The following is a 22,842-nucleotide window of genomic DNA, read 5'->3' on the forward strand; positions in this document are numbered from 1 at the left end:
TAAGATTGTGAGATTTCCTATCATTTACCTTTTAAACTTTTATCTATTAAACATTTAAGCTATCTGTTAGTCCTAATATTCAAACGAAATAAAAATAAATAATGTAAGAGCAATAATGATTCCTTCATATATAGTTGCACTTGGTTATCTTATTTAGAACAATTAATAATTGATGATGTATTATGATTGTTTAGTCTTTATATTAATCGATTATTTAAGTTAGTATAAGGAAGATAGATAGTTTATGCTAAGAATGAGAAATGCAACTTGAAACTTGTATTACTTCTTTGATGGTATTTACAGCATTCAAGAGACACCTTAAAACTCAAGTTCAACTATAAGAATAAAAAGCCTGACCCAGTGACCCCCGAAGGAGAGACAGACCAGAGACAAACATGAATATTTAATAATATTGCATAAACGGCACAAACAAACTACTACGTCGTTTTTAGGTTTCCATATTACGCCTTGGGCGCACCTTAACTGTTAAAGGATTCGCCATCTCACAAGAAAGCCTTAGTACCTCTGATAGGTCAACACTTTTCTCATCAAAAGCTAACCATTCATATTCCTGCAATAATGACGCTACCCAGAAGCTTACCGTAGTCATTCCCAGGTTCTTTCCAGGGCAAACCCGTCTACCTGACCCGAAAGGAGCCAGCCTTAGATCTGATCCCAGAACAGAAAATTCCACCTCACCCTCTTTAGCCACAAATCTATCAGGCATAAATTCAAGAGGGTCCATCCACACGTGTGGGTCCCTAGATATGGCCCACATGTTCACCATTGCTGTGGTCCCTTCAGGCACGTGATACCCATCGATAGTTGTATCAGTAATGGCCAAACGGGCCCACGAGAGAAGTGGCCCAGGAGGATGTAACCTCAATACTTCCTTAATCACAGCCGTTAGATAATTTAACTCACCAATATCAGATTCGGAAACTGCACGTGATCTGCCAACGACCTTGTCAAGCTCATCATGCACCCTTGATTGAACATCAGGATGAAGCACCATCCTTGCTAATATCCACTCGATCAAAACCGCCACTGTATCGGTGCCTCTAAATATCATTTCCTGCATCCAAACATAAAGGACAATATTTAGTACAACTTTTAAGTGTACTAGAAATATTATTAAAATAAAAAATATAATACTATCTGTGTGCTGGCTTACCCAAAGAACGGCGATCATATCGGAGTCTGACAATTTATCTGAGCCTTGAAGACACAGTAAAACATCGACAAAATCCAGGTTGTTTTGGCTTTTTTGAGCTCTGTGTTCAGCAATAATTCGGCTAACGAACCGGTTCACTTTGGGTACAAGTTTTGAGCATCTAAACCGGATTTTTTGAGGGTCAAAATCAGCTAACCAAGGAAGGTGGTCGGTCCAATTTAGAGTGCCTAGTAACTCGTACCCTTCATCTACTAATTCTCGTAGTTGTTTCACTTCGTTATTCAACGAATTTAATTCATATTCTCGTCCAAAAACTGAACACATCATATTGCTTAGTGAAGCTCGTTTAAGTACTTCACGTACGCAAAAACAACCTTGTTTCTGTTCACCAAACACGGTAACCATCTGAGAAGCTATTACACGTCTCTGAATCTCAGCTCCTTTGATTTGTTTTGGGCAGAAAAAGTGAGTAGCAGCGATTCTCCTTAAGGTTCTCCAGTACACACCATAAGGAGCGAACCCAATTGCTCTATTGAACATTAAACTATAAGCAGACTCTTTCACAGGACGATCAGCAAACACTGAACTGTTGAGTATTTCTTTTGCTACATCTGGATTACACGTTACTATTACGCGAGTATCACCCAGACTAAAGGCCATGAGCCGCTTAGCCTTGCATGCTTCAGCTACAGCAGCAATTCGGTGGTGTGCCAGTGACATCATGAGGTGCATGCTGCCAATTACAGGCAATCCTCTAGGACCAGGAATTGACTTGGCCGTACCAAAAGATGAACCTCTTTTAAACCTATATTTTCCCCAAGCTGGACCACCAGAGTGAACCCAGTAGAAGAGGGCCATGGCTAACCAAGCTAAAAACATGATCAAAAGTGAGCATGCAAAGTTTTCTTGAGTGAAAGCTCTGCATTTGGAGGCAAGAGCAAAGACCCAGAGGCTCTCTATGTCGGTTGTCATGGTTGGTTGAGAATGAGAATTAAGTGATAGTACACAAGTTTTGAAAAAGGAGACTGGCTTTTTGATTCTGGGGCTAAAACGAGAGAGTTCGGTTTGTATATATAAGGAGGAGCAAGGCCCAAAAAAAAAAAAAAAAAAATAACCGTTACATATACAGGGTAGTAGGACCGTATAACTGAAAATTAATAATATGTAGCTGTTAATATAATATAAATGTGAAATTAGTAGGAAATAACTGCGCCGCCACGAATGCATGACGATATGTAGAAAGGTACGTTTGACATTGGAGAGCGTGTTTAACACGCTCCAATCCTCTGGTGATAATGTGCTTCGTAAGCTGACGTTTATTATGTTGGCAGTGGCCTCGTATGTGTACTAATTTTCAGTAGAAAGTCTCTTCAAATTCACAAGTTGACCAACTTAACCATATGAGCTGTTATTTTGATGCATGATCAACTTAAATCCTTCAATTTTTTCATAATAATAATATTCAGATGATGTAAATGTCCAAGAAATAAGGGTTGACATTGTGTAAACACAAATAGAGAAATAATTTAAAGAATAATACTTAAGAATGTAATTTATTTATATAATTTAGGAATTGTCATTCCAAATGATGTAATTGAGTTACTAAAATTAATAATATCTAAATATCAATAATTTTCTTAAGTTCAATACAATAATGTCACTTTCAAAACACTGGATGATTCGTTGAATTTGTAAACTATGAAACATCATTCTCTTTTAAACGTCATTTCATCTTGATTAAGGCTGTCAACCTTTTTCTTCTTTTTAAAAATAAAATAAATAGATCAAAACATAACATATGGGTTTACTTTGAATTTGAAATAAAGGAGGTGGAGCGTGACCTGAGAAGGTAAAGAAAAGCGCGTGAGAAAAGAAAAATGGTTGGACAAGTTAACATGGGGTGAAGTAAATTTCAAGTAGCTGTGTGTGACACCTGGTGGTCGTGTGGCGGGAAAATGTCGGGTAACAAGTAGGCGGGTGCACATGAGACCCATGCACTCGTGCTCGCTCAATGAATATGAATATGAATATGAAGATAGGAAGGGTATGGCACTGCCAAGTTCCAAGAATCCAAGTGCCATACACTACCCTTCATTATCAAATCTTATATGATTTATCAACCATCACTATTGTACGAACACGTGTCAAATTTAATATAATTGATTGTGACAACACCTCCAACCCGTGTACCCACGTTCCTGTGTGTGGTTAATGCTCTTCCGTACACGTGGGCTTTAATTGCAGTTAAAAACCACGTTACATTTAATTTATGTCGAGAAGATTTCCTTTTTAACATAATATATTTGTGGCCAGGGTTAAAATGGTCTTGTAAAAATGAACAACACACGTGGTCTCGTATTCTACGGCTTGGGGACTGCGTGATTTTAAAGCTATTTTTTGGGACCCAGTTTATAACGATTTGGTGCTTTGGTACAACGGTTTGTATCGTGAAGTTGCAGCATGAACAATCCCTGACCGATGATGTTGTTGCTTTCTGAGGAACCAGGTGGTCAAAAGTGTATGAATTTTTGGAATTTAGAAAAATATCACTACTTTGAAAGCCCAACACGGCAATACCAAGACCAAGACCAAGGTCACTGGCGTAATTTACAATTCATTTTTGGAATTTCTAAAACAATTAAAATTATGTAAGTAAAAGATGGTGATTATCGTAAACTAATTATTTGTTTATTAATTTGATTAATCCAATCTGGTGTGGATAATAAATTTAAGGGATGGAAGTCATAGGTTTAGGTAGGTTAAGCAAGATATTTAAAAGAAAGAACCTTAAACAGTGGAATAGGAGGGAGCATAGCAAAGATATATAAATCCTGAAAAGCAAAATTCATATCTGCCACAAGGCCTTTGAATATTATAAAGTAAATGACCATAAACAAAAATAAATATACCTATTCTTGTTGTGTTGGTAGGAGAGGCCAGCAATAAGCTTCAAGGAAGCTTCCAGTTGTGTCATTCATTGATAAAATCATAAAAATAACCTCACACGAAACTAATAATTCGAATCTTTCAAAGATGCCTCTTCACTCATCAGCATTGGACAACTGTTCTGCAGAGAGAGACATAATGTAAAATGCTATAAAAATAAACAGCGCATTAAACACGTTAAGCTTATATAATTTGGTCAATATCATTATTACTAATAAAAGAAGACCCATAACAATAAGAAAAACAAAATCCAATCCCCATCTGGTAAACCCTAAAAACAAATGAAGCCCCATTGAATAACTTCCTTAGATGTATTAAATTTTAATTTGTGAAATGGAAGACCCCAGCAACCTTCATTAAACTCATAATTCGGGAAGTTTCCAGAAAACAGTTGAATAGGTCTCTTGTGGTTACAGTTTATTATTGAATAAAGTCAATTACAGAGGTTACTTTCAACTTCATTTTTTCGTTTTCTGAAAGAAATCACTATCATCATTTGTTGATAGTACCTAATTCCTCTATCAATCTCCATCTAGTTAAAGCCTGCTGAGGCATTAGATTGTGTCTGAAATTAAATTGACTTTGACATATATAAATTTATCCTATAAAATCTTGTACGTTCTTAATATAGGATCGTATTAAGCATCAACGAAGCTTTTAATTTGATACTGGCGATCAGAAGATCTTAAAAAAGTAAATCTAGCAACAAATGACTGAAGAAGAAAGCATGATGTAGATAAAGCCAATTTTGGTAAACAATCCAATAGTGTAGTGCGCTAGTTAAGGCCTAACCCACTTGGCTCAAATAACTCGAACGATGATTGTATTCGATGCCATAATCTAAGTCAGGATTTTCCTTTCTCACTGGCTTCGGTGGGGTGGGGAATGCCTAAAAGATGACTTTTTTTATATATATTTTTTTTCTTCAAATTTTGAATGTTTGAATGATTATAAAGATATGTGCAGCTTTGATCCGTGGTCCTGTATCATGCCCATTTTCTGGGTTCTCTGTCACAGCCCACGACTTGGTGCTAGATTAGATGCAACCATTTCCACTTCTGCTTTTGACTAAACTTAAAAAGAAAAGTTGAATACCAAGCTAGCATTCACATGTTTGGGGTCCTACATTTATATTTGCTGGTACTGAAATATCCCATTAAAATACTCCACCATTTCTCAAACTTGTTAAATTCTTAATCCATGCAATTTTAATTTGAAAACGCTTTTACATAAATATGAAGTTGGTATAAACAAACATATTATATATACCAGCATTGAGACGAAAGGGACTAGAAAGTGAAGCTATAGAGACCGCAGTAGATGCTTTACTATTATATTAAAGAAGCGCCAATCTTTTAGTCTTGTAACTAAGCAAAATAACAAGGCACATAACCAAGTGGATAAACAATAAAAGCATAATCTTTATTAGCTTATATTCCCTTTTCCTCGCAAGATTTTATTCCACTTAGAACCTGTTTCTATAATTATTTTATGTTACTCCAACTTGCAAACTCTCCCACCTATACACAACATCTAATCTCCTTCTCAAAGTTTTGAATTCTCCACTTAGGAAAAAAAATTCTGATATATATTGTTTCCTTTTAGTGATTTTAATAGATATTAAAATTAGTTGGTGGTGAACAACTCAATTGCTCGATGTAATATATTCCTACTGGAACATAGTCCATGTAGGGCCACCAATAAGGAAATATATATCACCTTTTATTATTATTATTATTTTTGTTTGGATAAATATCTTCAGTATCAGATGAATAATTTCGTAAACAAATAAATTTTATATTCTACTACTATAGAAGTAAATTGCTTCTGCTTGTTAAATATCTAAACATAGGTTGAGGATCAATTCATTTTATATTGTATAGTGATCGTGATTAGAATAGTAACTTTGTTGCTGCATTGGAGTGAAATATTGATTCTAAACCACCCAATAGGATTATGTTATTACCGCTAATATATATTTCCTTTTTATGGAAGGAAAAACGATTATCTTTCTGTTTTCTTTGAGCTTGAGGTTCCAGCACGAGAGAGGGAGAGTGATTGAATAAAACGATTATTATTACATCATATTATTTGAGCCCTAAAGACCTGTTATGCGGGTACGTAGTGCAGTCGGCTAGTATTGTTTTGTTAAGTTGATTCTGGTTTAAAATTACATTACCTTTATTATTATAGTATAATCAATAATGAGCAGGAAATTAGGTGGACTGAAAGAGTTGTGTTGACTGAGAAGATAATTAAAATATAAGGTTAAGTCAACTTGGAAAATAACTTAGGGTTATATTTAATGAAAGTTTGTTGGGATGTTTGAGTCGTAGAGGAAGGCAATTGGCAGTGACATCTATTCCTCAAATATCACAACCAATATATTAAATATATATATATAGTGAAATCGATGGGCACCATAGCCCATAGGCTAAAAATCAAAAAGACAAGTGGGTTTATTTATATCATTAAGGTTTTTTTCGATTTTTTTCAACTCGTCAACTTTGATCTGCATGTTGCAGGTATAATCCAATCACAACTTCCAACGATTAATAATTTTTATAAAATAATCTTTTATAAAGGGACTCTTCTTTTGCTCCAAAGGGTGCTTCAGCACGATGATATAAATCTTATATCTTTTTTACAAATATTCTCACAGTTTTATTCTCCGAGTCTAATAAGTATCTCTATGAAATCTGAGATCAACAAAACTTAAATATCTTTTAAGTACACAAGAATTCTTTCTTATAAAAATTATCTACTATCCAACAATTACGTTTACTTGGAATATGAAAAGGGTTTTTACTCGGAAGCCTAAAATTGGTGGCCCAAATTTGTTGTTTACAATTATATTTGAATACAGCAACTCAATGGGCTATAAAATCCATTAACAATACCCTAACTTCCGGCCCGTTGATATATATATATATATTAGAAAGTAGAAATTTAATAGATGAAATTTCAGAAGTTGAGGAGAATCCTAAAATGTAGATGTACGTGAAAACCAGAACGGGGAAGATCATTTCGATGGAATCCAGAGATTTCATCGACAATGTGAAGGCCAAGGTTCAAGATAAAAATTAATTATTATAAATAAATAAAAAATTAAAGGATATTCATGTTGGAAAATGAAAATGAAATTGAATTTTTGTTTTTTCATGTAAATGTTAGAAGGTTTTTTTTTTTTTTTTTATTTAATGTTTCTGAAATGGGGATTTTCTGCTTCTAGTTGTTACTAAGAATGTTAACTGGGTTTTTGCGTAGAGACCAACTGCGTTTTTGTGTAGAGTCCACCCTGGATCTTGTTTTCAATTTACTAAGAATGGTTTTTTCTGGTTTTTATTACAATCAAATTGATTTTCAGTTGTTAATAGGGATGCACTGAAAAGGAAAAAAATTGTGAAAATGAGTGAGAGTATTCAGAAATGAAGCAGGAAAAGTGTACGCATATCTGAGTTTATCTATTCGAGCTATGTCTTTATATGAGTTGGATAATTTTCAGCAGAACGGAGTCAATTTGAATACGAATAACTGCCCATTAGGGGTAGGGATGGTACAGATTCAGCTTCACTATGATCTACAAGAAATTTAAATTTTAGTGATTACATAAAATTGGTTTCCTCATTCTTGTTTATGTCCTTCAGTACGCAGGTGCTATGCTTGATTACACCCCAGTGACGTCAATTGTGGGCACAGCAACCAGGTGCTTTTGAAATTCTATTCTCTTCTATCATTATTAATCTGCATATGGCTTTTTTGTGCTTGTCAAACTTCGATTTCTTCGGCCAAAAAAAGTAGATCAACTAGACGAGATCGTGAAGTTTACAATTGTTGTTGCAGATCAGTGGTTGCGGGAGATTGCAGTCTGAATAATTATTAAAATTGGGTTTTGAAACCTTTTGTTGGATTGGACATGCTGTTTGATGAAGTTAGTGTAGTGACGATGCCCAAATTCCCAATCCTCTGTCAGTTGTTTTATCAACCATGTTGAACAATGAAAGTTGCATTGATTGTGCATACAATTCTCAGAGCATTTATACGGCCTTGGAATGCTAATGCTGTTCTGTATGAATCAGAGAAAACGGACAGACGCCATATGAGATAGTATACTGATGTACCCTGTTAAACGCTGCTGTTAGGAAATTGTAAATCAGAGATAAGACACAAACACCATATTACAAATTTGGTCTATATTAACTCCAGATTTCAGCTCCATGAAATTTACAGCTTAAAACACTTTTGCAAAGCTATGGTTTTGATTGTTTAGGTATTTGGAATAGTATTTTTGAAATATTATTATTAGGTAGAGTTAGGTGGTTATTAGCAGGTAGAATTTAAAAATTAAAAATAGTTGAATAATTTAGGATATGATTTTAAGAATAGGGAAACAAATGTGCATTTTGATTTGGAAAATAGTTGAATAATTTAGGATATGATTTTAAGAATAGAAAAACAAATATGCATTTTGATTTAGAATACGAATAGGATAGGGAAACAAACGCACCCATATTGAAAGAACTTTAAAAATCAGAAGGATTAACTACTAAACAAAAGTTCAGAGGTTAAATTTCTGGAAGAAATTAATAATGGATATAAATCTATAAAAACTATATAATCCTAATCTGTAACTCCCGGCAAGTAAACATTATTGTTCTGGGTGACGCATGGGGACTGGGTTGGTTACCGGGCCGGTCAAATCAGGGACCCCCATAACCAATCCATCAATTTCAACTGGAAGAAGAAGCCTTTTCCAGAGACATCCTGTGGAAATGAGCTGTGGTGGCTGAACTATCATCAACGCATCATTATCTTTATGCAACATTCCAATAACAGTCACAGAGCTGCCTTCCTGAACATACCTGCCAAAACCCATGCAAATCTCCATCTCAAGAAGCTCTTAAAATGCACCATGAAAGCATCAGAAATTGAAGTTTCTCTATGTATAGGTCAGTTACCCTTCTTCCAGACGTAGCTGTCGGGCTTCAGCCGGGAGATTTCTGTCTCTTAACCATTTCCTAAGGTGAGAGGACAGTACACTGCAATATTTATTAATTGTGACAATTTTGCTCTCAAAGATCAAGGGAAGGACTTTACAACCAGAACCAGCTTTCACCATTGCTCTTATGCCAGATTTCCTATCAGTTATGTAAAAGTCTGTTGAGAACCTCTGCAAGTGGACAGACCAAGCAGAATAACATTACTTTCAAAATAGATGCATGCCAGTAGGTGATGCTATAAGATTATAAAGAAGCAACCCAAAATGATAATGGACGCAACCAGTTATCAGGATTCATAACAAATAATGCTGAGCGGCTAAAAAGGCACTTATCTATGATATGAGTGCATAAGGATATCAAAATGAAGGAGTAACAATAGCGAAAGGGTAATAGAAAATGACCGATATGCAAGAACTATAAAGAGCGGTCAATTGACTACAGAATATAAAAGTCAGTGAAGATTCTTCTGCTATGTACAATGAAAGTAGTAGCCCTGTGCGAAAAAATGGTGGTGCTATGTAGAATGAAGTGAAAGAGAATGTAATATGAGGCAGAGCCCTAAATAGAACTAAATGGAAAAGGTTACGGAAACAAAGTGACTTACTACTAAGTGTATATTAAAGTTCTCAATCAATATAAGAATTTACATACCTCACAATATGCTAAACTCCACTGGAAGCAAGATTTCCTAACATTCACAGGCTTGAGACCAAAACTTCCATATTCATACAAAAGAGTTGAGGTATAGATACATCTGGTGGCCCTTTCATATGAAGATTCCAGGGAGAGACTCCCACATGACGCTGGCTGAAATTATCAGAGAAAGAAAAGTAGTTGGCAATCCATTAAGCAGAAGTAATATGCTGTCTACTTTAAAGAGTAACAGACTCTAAAATGAGTAATGAGAGTGCAAGGATCTGATCAATAAAATAAATTATTGGAAGTTAGAGATAAATAACATAAAAAGATTCAAGTAATCAAATTATATATATCTTCAGACAGCTATAAAGCTGCACATTTTGCTTCTTGGAATATAAACCCAAGTTTAAGGTCATCACAAGTATCTGAAACAGTTAGTTGTTGCACATTGAAATACACAGAGCATGTTAAGAATGTCAAATCCAAGTTGTGATCTAGGACAAGACTTACTAGCATAGACTTTTAGCTGCTGCAGTACAGCTATTTTACTAAATCATCATTCTACACCGAAAAATCAAATGGGTGACTGGAAGCCTGTGCTTGCTATGTGTATATGCACGCTATACATTAGCTGGTCTCAGATTACTGTAACTGCATTCTTGTATCTCGAATCTCAGTAGTAGTAATTAGGAAAGTGAGTTTATTCAAGGCCTTCAATAAGAGCATGACACATTGCACAAACCATCTGACTTCAAATGAAGTCGATGAAATCTTTTTCATTTAGATATTTTCTATAAAAGACAATTTACATATGGCCAAAGAATCAGATTTTTATCATGCTTTCATCTCCACAATCCAATTCATACAAAATTCAGATTTTTAACCACTGATACCTCGAAATTAGCTCTACATCGATCAAATGCACCTAATTACTTATTGCTCTGAGAATCAGAATGCTCATAAACCTGAAACAGGTCTTTCCATTTAATGATATCAAGGCTCAGAAGTAAAATCCCTAAATGTATGCAATCCACCAACCTATTAACGATAACAAAATACAATTCGAAGGGTACTTCTAACAATTTTCTGCTTGATTGGTAGGAAACCACATAATTTCCCTATCCTAATAAATTTGCATTAAATAATTAAAATTGTAGGAAAAAAACTCTCTATATCATTTCATTCTCATTTTTCTTCTTATTAACTTTCTGGGAAACAGCAACCAAACACAGCATGTTAAATAGTCAACAGTACTCGAATAATTAAAAGAATGCACCAGATTTAAAACCACAACAGAGCCACAAAATGTAAGAAATTAAGGTTGTAAAGAAGATTACCCCAGTGATTTTAACAATCTGGCCGTGACATGCTACAGCAAGGTCAGAGTCGGGGAAAGAACGGAGAAAATATGAAATGGAAGCTATTTGCCTCCGGTTAAGAGTGTTCCAAGCTATAAAAGATAAAACAAAAGTTGACAAGAAAAGAAAAGAAAGAAAAAATGCAGCGTTGTGGACTACAATGAGAATGAAAAGAGAGACTGAAAAACCAATAAAAAAGAGAGGAATGAGAATGTATGGAGCAAAAGATGGTATGGGTTTGCAAGTGAAAGCAGTATGGTGTTCTAAAAGAGCTGCATTTGAAAGGTCGTTCATCACTTTCTTCTCTCTCTAAACCCAGGGACAGTGAGATTCCAATCCAGGTCCAGCAACCAAAAGTGCAGCGTTTTGGTTATTTCCAGTAAAACGACGACGTATCGTTTTAGTGTCAAATAGTTAAGAGTCTAGCGCATTTTGCTTCTTTTCTAGAATGCTGTATACTGGAGAATGTTATATTAACAGGTATATAGATCACTCAAAGATTATTAAAATATTTAAGGAAATGTGTTTAGTTATGTTAAAATAAATTAGTGAGTATGTTATATTAATATGTTTGTTTAAAAAAAAAAATTAATGGGTATTTAATATAGATTACTAAATTACATTTTTTTTAAATGTTAATGTAATATTAATTTTTTAATTATTTCTTTTAACCCCTGTATTTGAGATTTTGTTAAAACACTTCAACCACATAAAAGTTTAATTTCTAACAAAATTACCCTCACTCATCCCAAGCCATTGTGGGCCGTCTGTCGCCAGCCACCACCACCGGTCGTCGTCGATAGTAGTCGAAACGACCAAATTTGGTCGGTCATTGACTAATCTAACCATTTCCGATCAAATCAATAGCTATTAACAGTTATGGATATGACTGTTAACAGAAATAGTAAGAAAATAAAGGTATTCAGATTATCACTTATATAACCACCAATAATTGCTATTGGTTTCTAAATAATAATGTAGATGATGTTAAAAGGGAGGTGCGAAGTTATATCAAACACCAACATCTTGGAGACACCATTTGTAGATTTGGGTGCGACGTTATTTTCTCTATTAATGAAACTCTTACATCACACTAGAACAACTTAAGTATCCTCTGCCTCCATGTTAAAGATGACCAAGGTCTCATATAATGATTCAATTATTTGATACAGACGGAATCCACTTAATCTTTTTTTCTATGAATTATAAGATAAACAAATTAACATTTAATTATCAAGATGTACAAGTTAATTCTTAAACAATTAATTAGTATGGGCCACAGAGTTAGAGTGCATGATTTTGGTGATTGAAGGATCATGTGCATTCCCTGGACAATATCAGATATTGTACAACAAATAATGTAATGGACAGCAAAATAAAGGTTTTCCAACCAGCAATTCATTAATTTTTTTAAAAGCTAAAGCATCAGAACGCAAGTAAAATCAAAACAGAGACAACCAATGTGGATTGGAGTTCGATAAAGAAAAAAAATCCTTGGAATCATTATTACGGCTTTTTATACTATCACTATCATAAGATGGATATGTCATACTTTAATTATTTACATATATATGATCTGATAAATTGGCCGTTGATTTATATGTTATACAAGTAAGTACTTTAAACTGATCAATCACCATTTACATTCAAGTTTATTGGTACCTCAAAGTTTGATTAATTAGATTGAGACTCCAAAGTTTTAACATGTCAAATAAAACTTTTGGTTTTGGGTGTGTAGGTAAAGGTATTAAAAGGAAAGTAAATGTATAAAAGTATCCCGATTATTTTGTCTTACATTGGTAAGTTGGCAGTGGTACTGGGTGCGAGACTCGGAATGGGAGTGGAAGTGGGACGTGGGACGTGGCGGAATCGTCTTCTGCGCAAAGCTGCCTACATTCTGGACGCATCCCCTTTCTTGTCTTTGTGCTCCGTAAAAGTCAAATGTATCTCCGTTCTACAATATCTTTTATTTTATTCATATCCTAATTTTTATTTGAAAAATATTAAAATGATCAGCACGTGTTTAACTGTGAGTTTGTGATCCAATACGCATTATTGATACAAAAATCTATATCAATTAGAGAATTTCGATTGACCCTGTCGAAATCAGAATAGATGTGCATGTGATTTAATAAAAATCAGTAATAAATAAAAAAGAAAAAGTCATAAATAAAAACACAAGACAATTTTTAAAGTGGTTCAGCTAGTTAGAACTTGAGCCTTCGTCCATTGTTATCTTATTACTTTTGAGAGCTTACCAAAAACAGTATAATTCCTAAGAAAATTTGCTTAGAACAATTGTCTAGCCCCCCTAAAAACAAGTTATGATGAGTTTATATAGCACCCATTTAAATTATAGAGTTGAGATAAAATTCAAATACGTAGAATTAAGAAGTTGCATGAGCTTCGGCTATAGTTGGAGTTTAAGTCAATCTTGAGCAAATCTAAATATCTTCTCTCCTAATAAGGAATTATCCTCTCCGGATTGACCGCACAACAATAGCCCCCTAGTTTTTGGAGTGCATAATCGTGCTTCAAAAACTCATGTCTTTGATCTGGATGGTTGCGCACTATAGGTTGTAGTCTCGAACTGAAGACTTGAGTTATGTCTGGCGCGATCTAAGAGATCTGAGAGATCTTGAACACATGATCTCAAGCGAATGAGCGAGCTTAGGAGCTTAATCAAAGAGCATAAAGAGCTCGATCTGAGGGTGCCAGGAGTTCGATTAGAAAGCGCGGAGAGCTTGATCAGAGAACATAACTCGATTAGAAAGCATGGAGAGCTTGATCTGAGAGCATAGCTTGATTAGAAAGCATGAAGAGCTTAATCTGAGAGCATAGCTTGATAAAAAAACATGGAGAGCTAGAGAGTTAGCTTGAGAGCTTGATAGCTTGGGAGCCAGAAAGCTTGAGAGCTCGATAGCTTGGGAGCTAGAGAGTTAGCTTGAGAGCTTGAGAGCTAGCGAGCTCTTTCTAATCTGAGCTATCTGGCCACGGGATCTGAGAGCTCTGATTTGGAACAAACTTTAGTAGTTTGATGATAACTTGAGTTGCAGACCTTGGATTTGGATAATTCTTGGACTGTCAAAAAGCTAACTCGAAGGGCTAATATTCTTGTGTTTACTGCTTAGCCAAATTCAAACTTTATCCTACTCAGATTTTCACATTTGATAACGTGATTCTAGAAAAAGAAGCTGGGATTTGTTGAAGAAGTTGAGACGTGCTAGAAAACCATGGAGAGTTGATGTGAATCAGACCCTTCTTCTAGGGCCAAAATGTTGATACAAAAATCTGCACCAACCAGAGAATTCCGATTGACCCTGTCAGAACTAGAATAGATGTGTGCGTGATTTAATGAAAATCAGCAATGAATAAAAAAGAAAGAGTCATAAATAAGAACACAAGACAATTTTTAAAGTGGTTCGGTAAGTTAGAACTTGAGCCTACGTCCACTGTTATTTTATTATTTTTGAGAGCTTACAAAGAACAATATAATTCCTAGGAAAATTTGCTTAGAACAATTGTCCAGCCCCCCTAAAAACAAGTTATAATGGGTTTATATAGCACTCATTTACATGATTGAGTTGAGATAAAATTCAAATACGTAAAATTAGAAAGTTGCATGATCTTCAGTTACCTTAGTTGGAGTCTAAATCAATCTAAATATCTTCCTTTCAAATTAAGCAAATCTAAATATTTTCTCTCCTAATAAGGAATTATCCTCTCCGAATTGACCGCACAAATCGCATAAAAAAATGTTTTGTCATCTTTGTTTCTTGAGCTGAAGCAGTAGCCAAAATGCAGAGGATATAATTAAATGCAAGTGAAACAAATTAATGTGTTGAAAGGCTGTTAATTTCACATGTGAAGAACCAATTTGTAACTGTTTAGCAGTCTGTTGCTTAATTTTCAAGAATCTATGGGTTACTTTTCGGTCTCAAATCAACTTCAAAATACTAGGCCTGAATCTGTCAATGGGATAATGGACATGGTGATACGTAGACGAAGGATATTCTTTCTGTTGTGTTTGCTAAGAGGTAATGAATTGATGGTGGGTTCTCCACATCATTTAGAATCCAATTTATGACCGTTAGAGAAAACTTATAACTAAGCAAAATAAAAGGCACATAACCAAGTGGATAAACAATAAAAGCATAATCTTTATTAGCTTATATTCCCTTTTCCTCGCAAGATTTTATTCCACTTAGAACCTGTTTCTATAATTATTTTATGTTACTCCAACTTGCAAACTCTCCCACCTATACACAACATCTAATCTCCTTCTCAAAGTTTTGAATTCTCCACTTAGGAAAAAAAATTCTGATATTATTGTTTCCTTTTGTGATTTTAATAGATATTAAAATTAGTTGGTGGTGAACAACTCAATTGCTCGATGTAATATTTCCTACTACATAGTCCATGTAGGGCCACCAATAGGATATATATCACCTTTTATTATTATTATTTTTTTGGTTTGGATAAATATCTTCAGTATCAGATGAATAATTTCGTAAACAAATAAATTTTATTCTACTACTATAGAAGTAAATTGCTTCTGCTTGTTAAATATCTGAACATAGGTTGAGGATCAATTCATTTTATATGTATAGTGATCGTGATTAGAATAGTAACTTTGTTGCTGCATTGGAGGGAATGTTGATTCTAAACCACCCAATAGGATTATGTTATTACCGCAATATATATTTCCTTTTTATGGAAGGAAAAACGATTATCTTTCTGTTTTCTTTGAGCTTGAGGTTCCAGCACGAGAGAGGGAGAGTGATTGAATAAACGATTATTATTACATCATATTATTTGAGCCCTAAAGACCTGTTATGCGGGTACGATGCAGTCGGCTAGTATTGTTTTGTTAAGTTGATTCTGGTTTAAAATTACATTACCTTTATTATTATAGTATAATCAATATGAGCAGGAATTAGGTGGACTGAAAGAGTTGTGTGGACTGAGAAGATAATTAAATATAGGTTAAGTCAACTTGGAAAATAACTTAGGGTTATATTTAATGAAAGTTTGTTGGATGTTTGAGTCGTAGAGGAAGGCAATTGCGCGTGACATCTATTCCTCAAATATCACAACCAATATATTAATATATTATATATAGTGAAATCGATGGGCACCATAGCCCATAGGCTAAAACTCAAAGAGATAAGTGGGTTTATTTATATCATTAAGTTTTTTTCGATTTTTTTCAACTCGTCAACTTTGATCTGCATGTTGCAGGTATAATCCAATCACAACTTCCAACGATTAATAATTTTTATAAAATAATCTTTTATAAAGGGACTCTTCTTTTGCTCCCAAGGGTGCTTCAGCACGATGATATAAATCTTATATCTTTTTCACAAATTTCTCACAGTTTTATTCTCCGAGTCTAATAGTATCTCTGAAATCTGAATCTGAGATCAACAAAACTTAATATCTTTTAAGTACACAAGAATTCTTTCTTATGAAAATTATCTACTATCCAACAATTACGTTTACTTGGAATATGAAAAGGGTTTTTACTCGGAAGCCTAAAATTGGTGGCCCAAAGTGTTGTTTACATATATTTGAATACAGCAACTCAATGGGCTATAAAATCCATTACAACACCCTAACTTCCGGCCCGTTGATATATATATATATATATATATATATTAGAAAGTAGAAATTTAATAGATGAAATTTCAGAAGTTGAGAGAATCCTAAAATGCGTTGTTGAAAAATGTTGACGTGAAAACCAGAACGGGGAAGATCATTTCGATGGAATCCAGAGATTTCATCGACAATGTGAAGGCCAAGGTTCAAGATAAAAATTCATTATTATAAATAAATAAAAATTAAAAGATATTCATGTTGGAAAATGAAAATGAAATTGAATTTTTGTTTTTTCATGTAAATGTTTTTTTTTTTTTTTTCAATTTAATGTTTCTGAAATGGGGATTTTCTGCTTCTAGTTGTTACTAAGAATGTTAACTGGGTTTTTGCGTAGAGACCAACTGCGTTTTTGTGTAGAGTCCACCCTGGATCTTGTTTTCAATTTACTAAGAATGGTTTTTTCTGGTTTTTTTACAATCAAATTGATTTTCAGTTGTTAATAGGGATGCATGAAAAGGAAAAAAATTGTGAAAATGAGTGAGAGTATTCAAATGAAGCAGGAAAAGTGTACGCTATCTGAGTTTATCTATTCGAGCTATGTCTTTATATGAGTTGGATAATTTTCAGCAGAACGGAGTCAATTTGAATACGAATAACTGCCCATTAGGGGTAGGGATGGTACAGATTCAGCTTCACTAGGATCTACAGAAATTTAAATTTCAGTGATTACATAAAATTGGTTTCCTCATTCTTGTTTATGTCCTTCAGTACGCAGGTGCTATGCTTGATTACACCCCAGTGACGTCAATTGTGGGCACAGCAACCAGGTGCTTTTGAAATTCTATTCTCTTCTATCATTATTAATCTGCATATGGCTTTTTTGTGCTTGTCAAACTTCGATTTCTTCGGCCAAAAAAGTAGATCAACTAGACGAGATCGTGAAGTTAACAATTGTTTTTGCAGATCAGTGGCTGCGGAGTGATTGCAGTCTGAATATTTTAAAATTGGTTTTGAAACCTTTAGTTGGATTCATACTGTTTGATGAAGTTAAGTGTAGTGATGATGCCAAATTCCCGATGCTCTGTCAGTTGTTTTATCAACTATGTTGAACAATGAAAGTTGCATTGATTGTGCTACAATTCTCAGGCATTTATACGGCTTGAATGCTAATGCGTTTCTGTATGAATCAGAGAAACAGACAGACGCCATACGAGATAGTATACTGATGTACCCTGTTAAATGCTGCTGTTAGGAAATTGTAATCAGAGATAAACGCAAACACCATATTACAAATTTGCCTATATTAACTCCAGATTTCAGCTCCATGAAATTTACAGCTTAAAACACTTTTGCAAAGCTATGGTTTGATTGTTTAGGTATTTGGAATAGTATTTTTGATATTATTATTAGGTAGAGTTAGGTGGTTATTAGCAGGTAGATTTAAAATTAAAATATTTGAATAATTTAGGATATGATTTTAAGAATAGGAAACAATTGCATTTTGTTTGGAAAATAGTTGAATAATTTAGGATATGATTTAAGAATAGAAAAACAATATGCATTTTGATTTAGAATACGAATAGATAGGAAACAAACGCACCCATATTGAAAGAACTTTAAAATCAGAAGGATTAACTACTAAACAAAAGTTCAGAGGTTAAATTTCTGGAAGAAATTAATAATGGATATAAATCTTAAAAACTATATAATCCAATCTGTAACTCCCGGCAAGTAAACATTATTGTTCTGGGTGACGCATGGGGACTGGGTTGTTACCGGGCCGGTCAATCAGGGACCCCCATAACCAATCCATCAATTTCAACTGGAAGAAGAAGCCTTTTCCAGAGACATCCTTTGGAAATGAGCTGTGGTGGCTGAACTATCATCAACGCATCATTATCTTTATGCAACATTCCAATAACATCACAGAGCTGCCTTCCTGAACATCCTGCCAAAACCCATGCAAATCTCCATCTCAAGAAGCTCTTAAAATGCACCATGAAAGCATCAGAAATTGAAGTTTCTCTATGTATAGTCAGTTACCCTTCTTCCAGCCGTAGCTGTCGGGCTTCAGCCGGGAGTTTCTGTCTCTTAACCATTTCCTAAGGAGAGGACAGTACACTGCAATATTTATTAATTGTGACAATTTTGCTCTCAAAGATCAAGGGAAGGACTTTACAACCAGAACCAGCTTTCACCATTGCTCTATTGCCAGATTTCCTATCAGTTATGTAAAAGTCTTTTGAGACCTCTGCAGTGACAGACCAGCAGAATAACATTACTTTCCAAAATAGAGGCATGCCAGTAGGTGATGCTATAAGATATAAAGAAGCAACCCAAAATGATAATGGACGCAACCAGTTATCAGATTCATAACAAAATGCTGAGCGGCTAAAAGGCACTTATCTATGATATGAGTGCATAAGGATATCAAAATGGAGTAACAATAGCGAAAGGGTAATAGAAAATGACCGATATGCAAGAACTATAGGGAGCGTTCATTGATACAGATATAAATCAGTGAAGATTCTTCTGCTATGTACAATGAAAGTAGTAGCCCTGTGCGAAAAAATGGTGGTGCTATGTAGAATGAAGTGAAAGAAAATGTACATGAGGCGAGCCCTAAATAGAACTAAATGGAAAAGGTTACGGAACAAAGTGACTCACTACTAAGTGTATATTAAAGTTCTCAATCATATAAGAATTTACATACCTACAATAGCTAAACTCCACTGGAAGCAGATTTCCTAACATTCACAGCTGACCAAACTTCATATCATACAAAAGTTGCTGATATATCGATTGGCCCTATTCATAGGATATTCCAGGGTTATCGAACTCCCCAGAGCTGGCTGAAATTATAGAGAAAGAAAAGTAGTGGGCAATCCATTAAGCAGAAGTAATATGCTGTCTACTTTAAAGAGTAACGACTCTAAATGAGTAATGAGAGTGCAAGGATCTGACAATAAAAAAATTATTGAAAGTTAGAGATATAAAAATAAAAGATTCAAGTAATCAAATTATATATATCTTCAGACAGCTATAAGCTGCACATTTGCTTCTTGGATATAAACCCAAGTTTAAGTCATCACAAGTATCTGAAACGTTAGTTGTTGCACATGAAATACAGAGACATGTTAAAAAGTCATCACAAGTGTGGATCTAGGACAAGACTACTAGCATAGACTTTTAGCTGCTGCAGTACAGCTATTTTACTAAATCATCATTCTACACCGAAAAATCAAAGGGGACTGGAAGCCTGTGCTTCTATGTGTATATGCACGCTACTTAGTGGTTCAGATTACTGTAACTGCATTCTTGTATCTCAATCTCAGTAGTAGTAATTAGGAAAGTGAGTTTATTCAAGGCCTCAATAAGAGCAGCACATTCACAAACCTTCGACCAAATGATCGATGAAATTTTTCATTTAGATATTTTCTATAAAAAAGACAATTTACTATGGCCAAAGAATCGTTTTATCATGCTTCATCTCCACAATCCAATTCATACAAATTCGATTTTAACCACTGATACCTCGAATTAGCTCTACATCGATCAAATGCACCTAATTACTTATGCTCTGAGAACAGAATGCTCATAAACCTAAACAGGTCTTCCATTTAATGATATCAAGGCTCAGAAGTAAAATCCCTAAATGTAGCAATCCACCAACCTATTAACGATAACAAAAACAATTCGAAGGGTACTTCTAACAATGTCCTGCTTGATTGGTAGGAACCACATAATTTCCCTATCCTAATAAATTTGCATTAATAATTAATGTAGGAAAAAAACTCTCTATATCTTTCATTCTCATTTTTCTTCTTATTAACTTTCTGGGAAACAGCAACCAAACACAGCATGTTAAATAGTCAACAGTACTCGAATAATTAAAGAATGCACCAGATTTAAAACCACAACAGAGCCACAAAATGTAGAAATTAAGTGTGTAAAGAAGATTACCCCAGTGATTTTAACAATCTGCCGTGACATGCTACAGCAAGGTCAGAGTCGGGGAAGAAACGGAGAAAATATGAAATGGAAGCTATTTGCCTCCGGTTAAGAGTGTTCCAAGCTATAAAAGATAAACAAAAGTTGACAAGAAAAGAAAAGAAAGAAAAAATGCAGCGTTGTGGACTACAATGAGAATGAAAAGAGAGACTGAAAAACCATAAAAAGAGAGGAATGAGAATGATGGAGCAAAGATGGTATGGGTTTGCAAGTGAAAGCAGTATGGTGTTCTAAAGAGCTGCTTTGAGACAGGTCGTTCATCACTTTCTCTCTCTCTAAACCCAGGGACAGTGAGTTCCAATCCAGGTCCAGCAACCAAAATGCAGCGTTTTGGTTATTTCCAGTAAAACGACGACGTATCGTTTTAGTGTCAATAGTTAAGAGTCTAGCGTGCATTTTGCTTCTTTTCTAGAATGCTGTTCTGGAGAATGTTATATTAACGTATATAGATCTCAAATATTAAATATTTAAGAAATGTGTTTTTAGTTATGTTAAATAAATTAGTGAGTATGTTATATTAATATGTTTGTTTAAAAAAAAAAAATTAATGGGTATTTAATATAGATTACTAAATTACATTTTTTTTAAATGTTAATGTAATATTAATTTTTAATTATTTCTTTTAACCCCTGTATTTGAGATTTGTTAAAACACTTCAACCCATAAAAGTTTAATTTCTAAACAAATTACCCTCACTCACCCAAGCCATTGTGGGCCGTCTGTCGCCAGCCACCACCACGGTCGTCGTCGATAGTAGTCGAACGACCAAATTTGGTCGGTCATTGACTAATCTAACCATTTCCGATCAAATCAATAGCTATTAACAGTTATGGATATGACTGTTAACAGAAATAGTAAGAAAATAAGGTATTCAGATTATCACTTATATACCACCAATAATTGCTATTGGTTTCTAATAATAATGTAGATGATGTTAAAGGGAGGTGCGAAGTTATATCAAACACCAACATCTTGGAGACACCATTTGTAGATTTGGGTGCGACGTTATTTTCTCTATTAATGAAACTCTTACATCACACTAGAACAACTTAAGTTCCTCTGCCTCCATGTTAAAGATGCCAAGGTCTCATATATGATTCAATTATTTGATACAGACGGAATCCACTTAATCTTTTTTTCTATGAATTATAAGATAAACAAATTAACATTTAATTATCAAGATGTACAAGTTATTCTTAAACAATTAATTAGTATGGGCCATAGAGTTAGAGTGCATGATTTTGGTGATTGAAGGGTCATGTCCATTCCCGGACAATGTCAGATATTGTACAACAATAATGTAATGCAGCAAAAAAAGGTTTTCCAACCCAGCAATTCATTAATTTTTTTAAAAGCTAAAGCATCAGAACACAAGTAAAATCAAAACAGAGACAACCAATGTGGTTGGAGTTCGATAAAGAAAAAAAATCCTTGGAATCATTATTACGGATTTTTTATTACATACTATCATAGATGGATATGTCATACTTTAATTATTTACATATATATGATCTGATAAATTGGCCGTTGATTTATATGCATTAGATTGTGTCTGAAATTAAATTGACTTTGACATAAATAAATTTATCCTATAAAATCTTGTACTGTACTTAATATAGGGATCGTATTAAGCATCAACGAAGCTTTTAAGTTGATACTGGCGATCAGAAGATCTTAAAAAAGGTAAATCTAGCAACAAATGACTGAAGAAGAAAGCATGATGTAGATAAAGCCAATTTTGGTAAACAATCCAATAGTGTAGTGCGCTAGTTAAGGCCTAACCCACTTGGCTCAAATAACTCGAACGATGATTGTATTCGATGCCATAATCTAAGTCAGGATTTTCCTTTCTCACTGGCTTCGGTGGGGTGGGGAAGGTCTAAAAGATGACTTTTTATATATATATATATATTTTTTTTCAAATTTTGAATCTTTGAATGATATATAAAAGAATATGTGCAGCTTTGAATCCGTGGTCCTGTATCAATGCCCATTTTCTGGGTTCTCTGATCATCCACGACTTGGTGCTAGATTAGATGCAACCATTTCCACTTCTGCTTTTGACTAAACTTAAAAAGAAAAGTTGAATACCAAGCTAGCATTCACATGTTTGGGG

At 34.3% G+C, this 22,842-nt stretch overlaps 2 protein-coding genes across 2 annotated transcripts; both read right to left on the reverse strand.

Annotated features, from left to right (window-relative positions):
• Positions 1–288: 288 nt before the first annotated feature.
• LOC116109002 (cytochrome P450 78A9-like) lies at positions 289–2,194 on the reverse strand. Its single transcript, XM_031395251.1, has 2 exons — positions 1,175–2,194; positions 289–1,075 (listed from the first exon to the last, which is right to left on the reverse strand). Exons 1-2 carry the CDS (start codon positions 2,144–2,146, stop codon positions 449–451), a joined length of 1,599 nt encoding a protein of 532 aa, XP_031251111.1. The 5' UTR covers positions 2,147–2,194; the 3' UTR covers positions 289–448.
• A 6,491-nt stretch (positions 2,195–8,685) lies between these two features.
• On the reverse strand, positions 8,686–11,442 carry LOC116109076 (uncharacterized membrane protein At1g16860-like). The gene is made up of 4 exons (XM_031395333.1): positions 11,097–11,442; positions 9,772–9,927; positions 9,079–9,290; positions 8,686–8,982 (listed from the first exon to the last, which is right to left on the reverse strand). The coding sequence occupies exons 1-4, from the start codon at positions 11,409–11,411 to the stop codon at positions 8,769–8,771; spliced, it is 897 nt and encodes a 298-aa protein (XP_031251193.1). The 5' UTR covers positions 11,412–11,442; the 3' UTR covers positions 8,686–8,768.
• Positions 11,443–22,842: the final 11,400 nt, after the last annotated feature.

This window comes from Pistacia vera, unplaced genomic scaffold, assembly GCF_008641045.1.
Source record: "Pistacia vera cultivar Batoury unplaced genomic scaffold, PisVer_v2 Contig570, whole genome shotgun sequence".
Classification (NCBI taxonomy): Eukaryota; Viridiplantae; Streptophyta; class Magnoliopsida; order Sapindales; family Anacardiaceae; genus Pistacia; species Pistacia vera.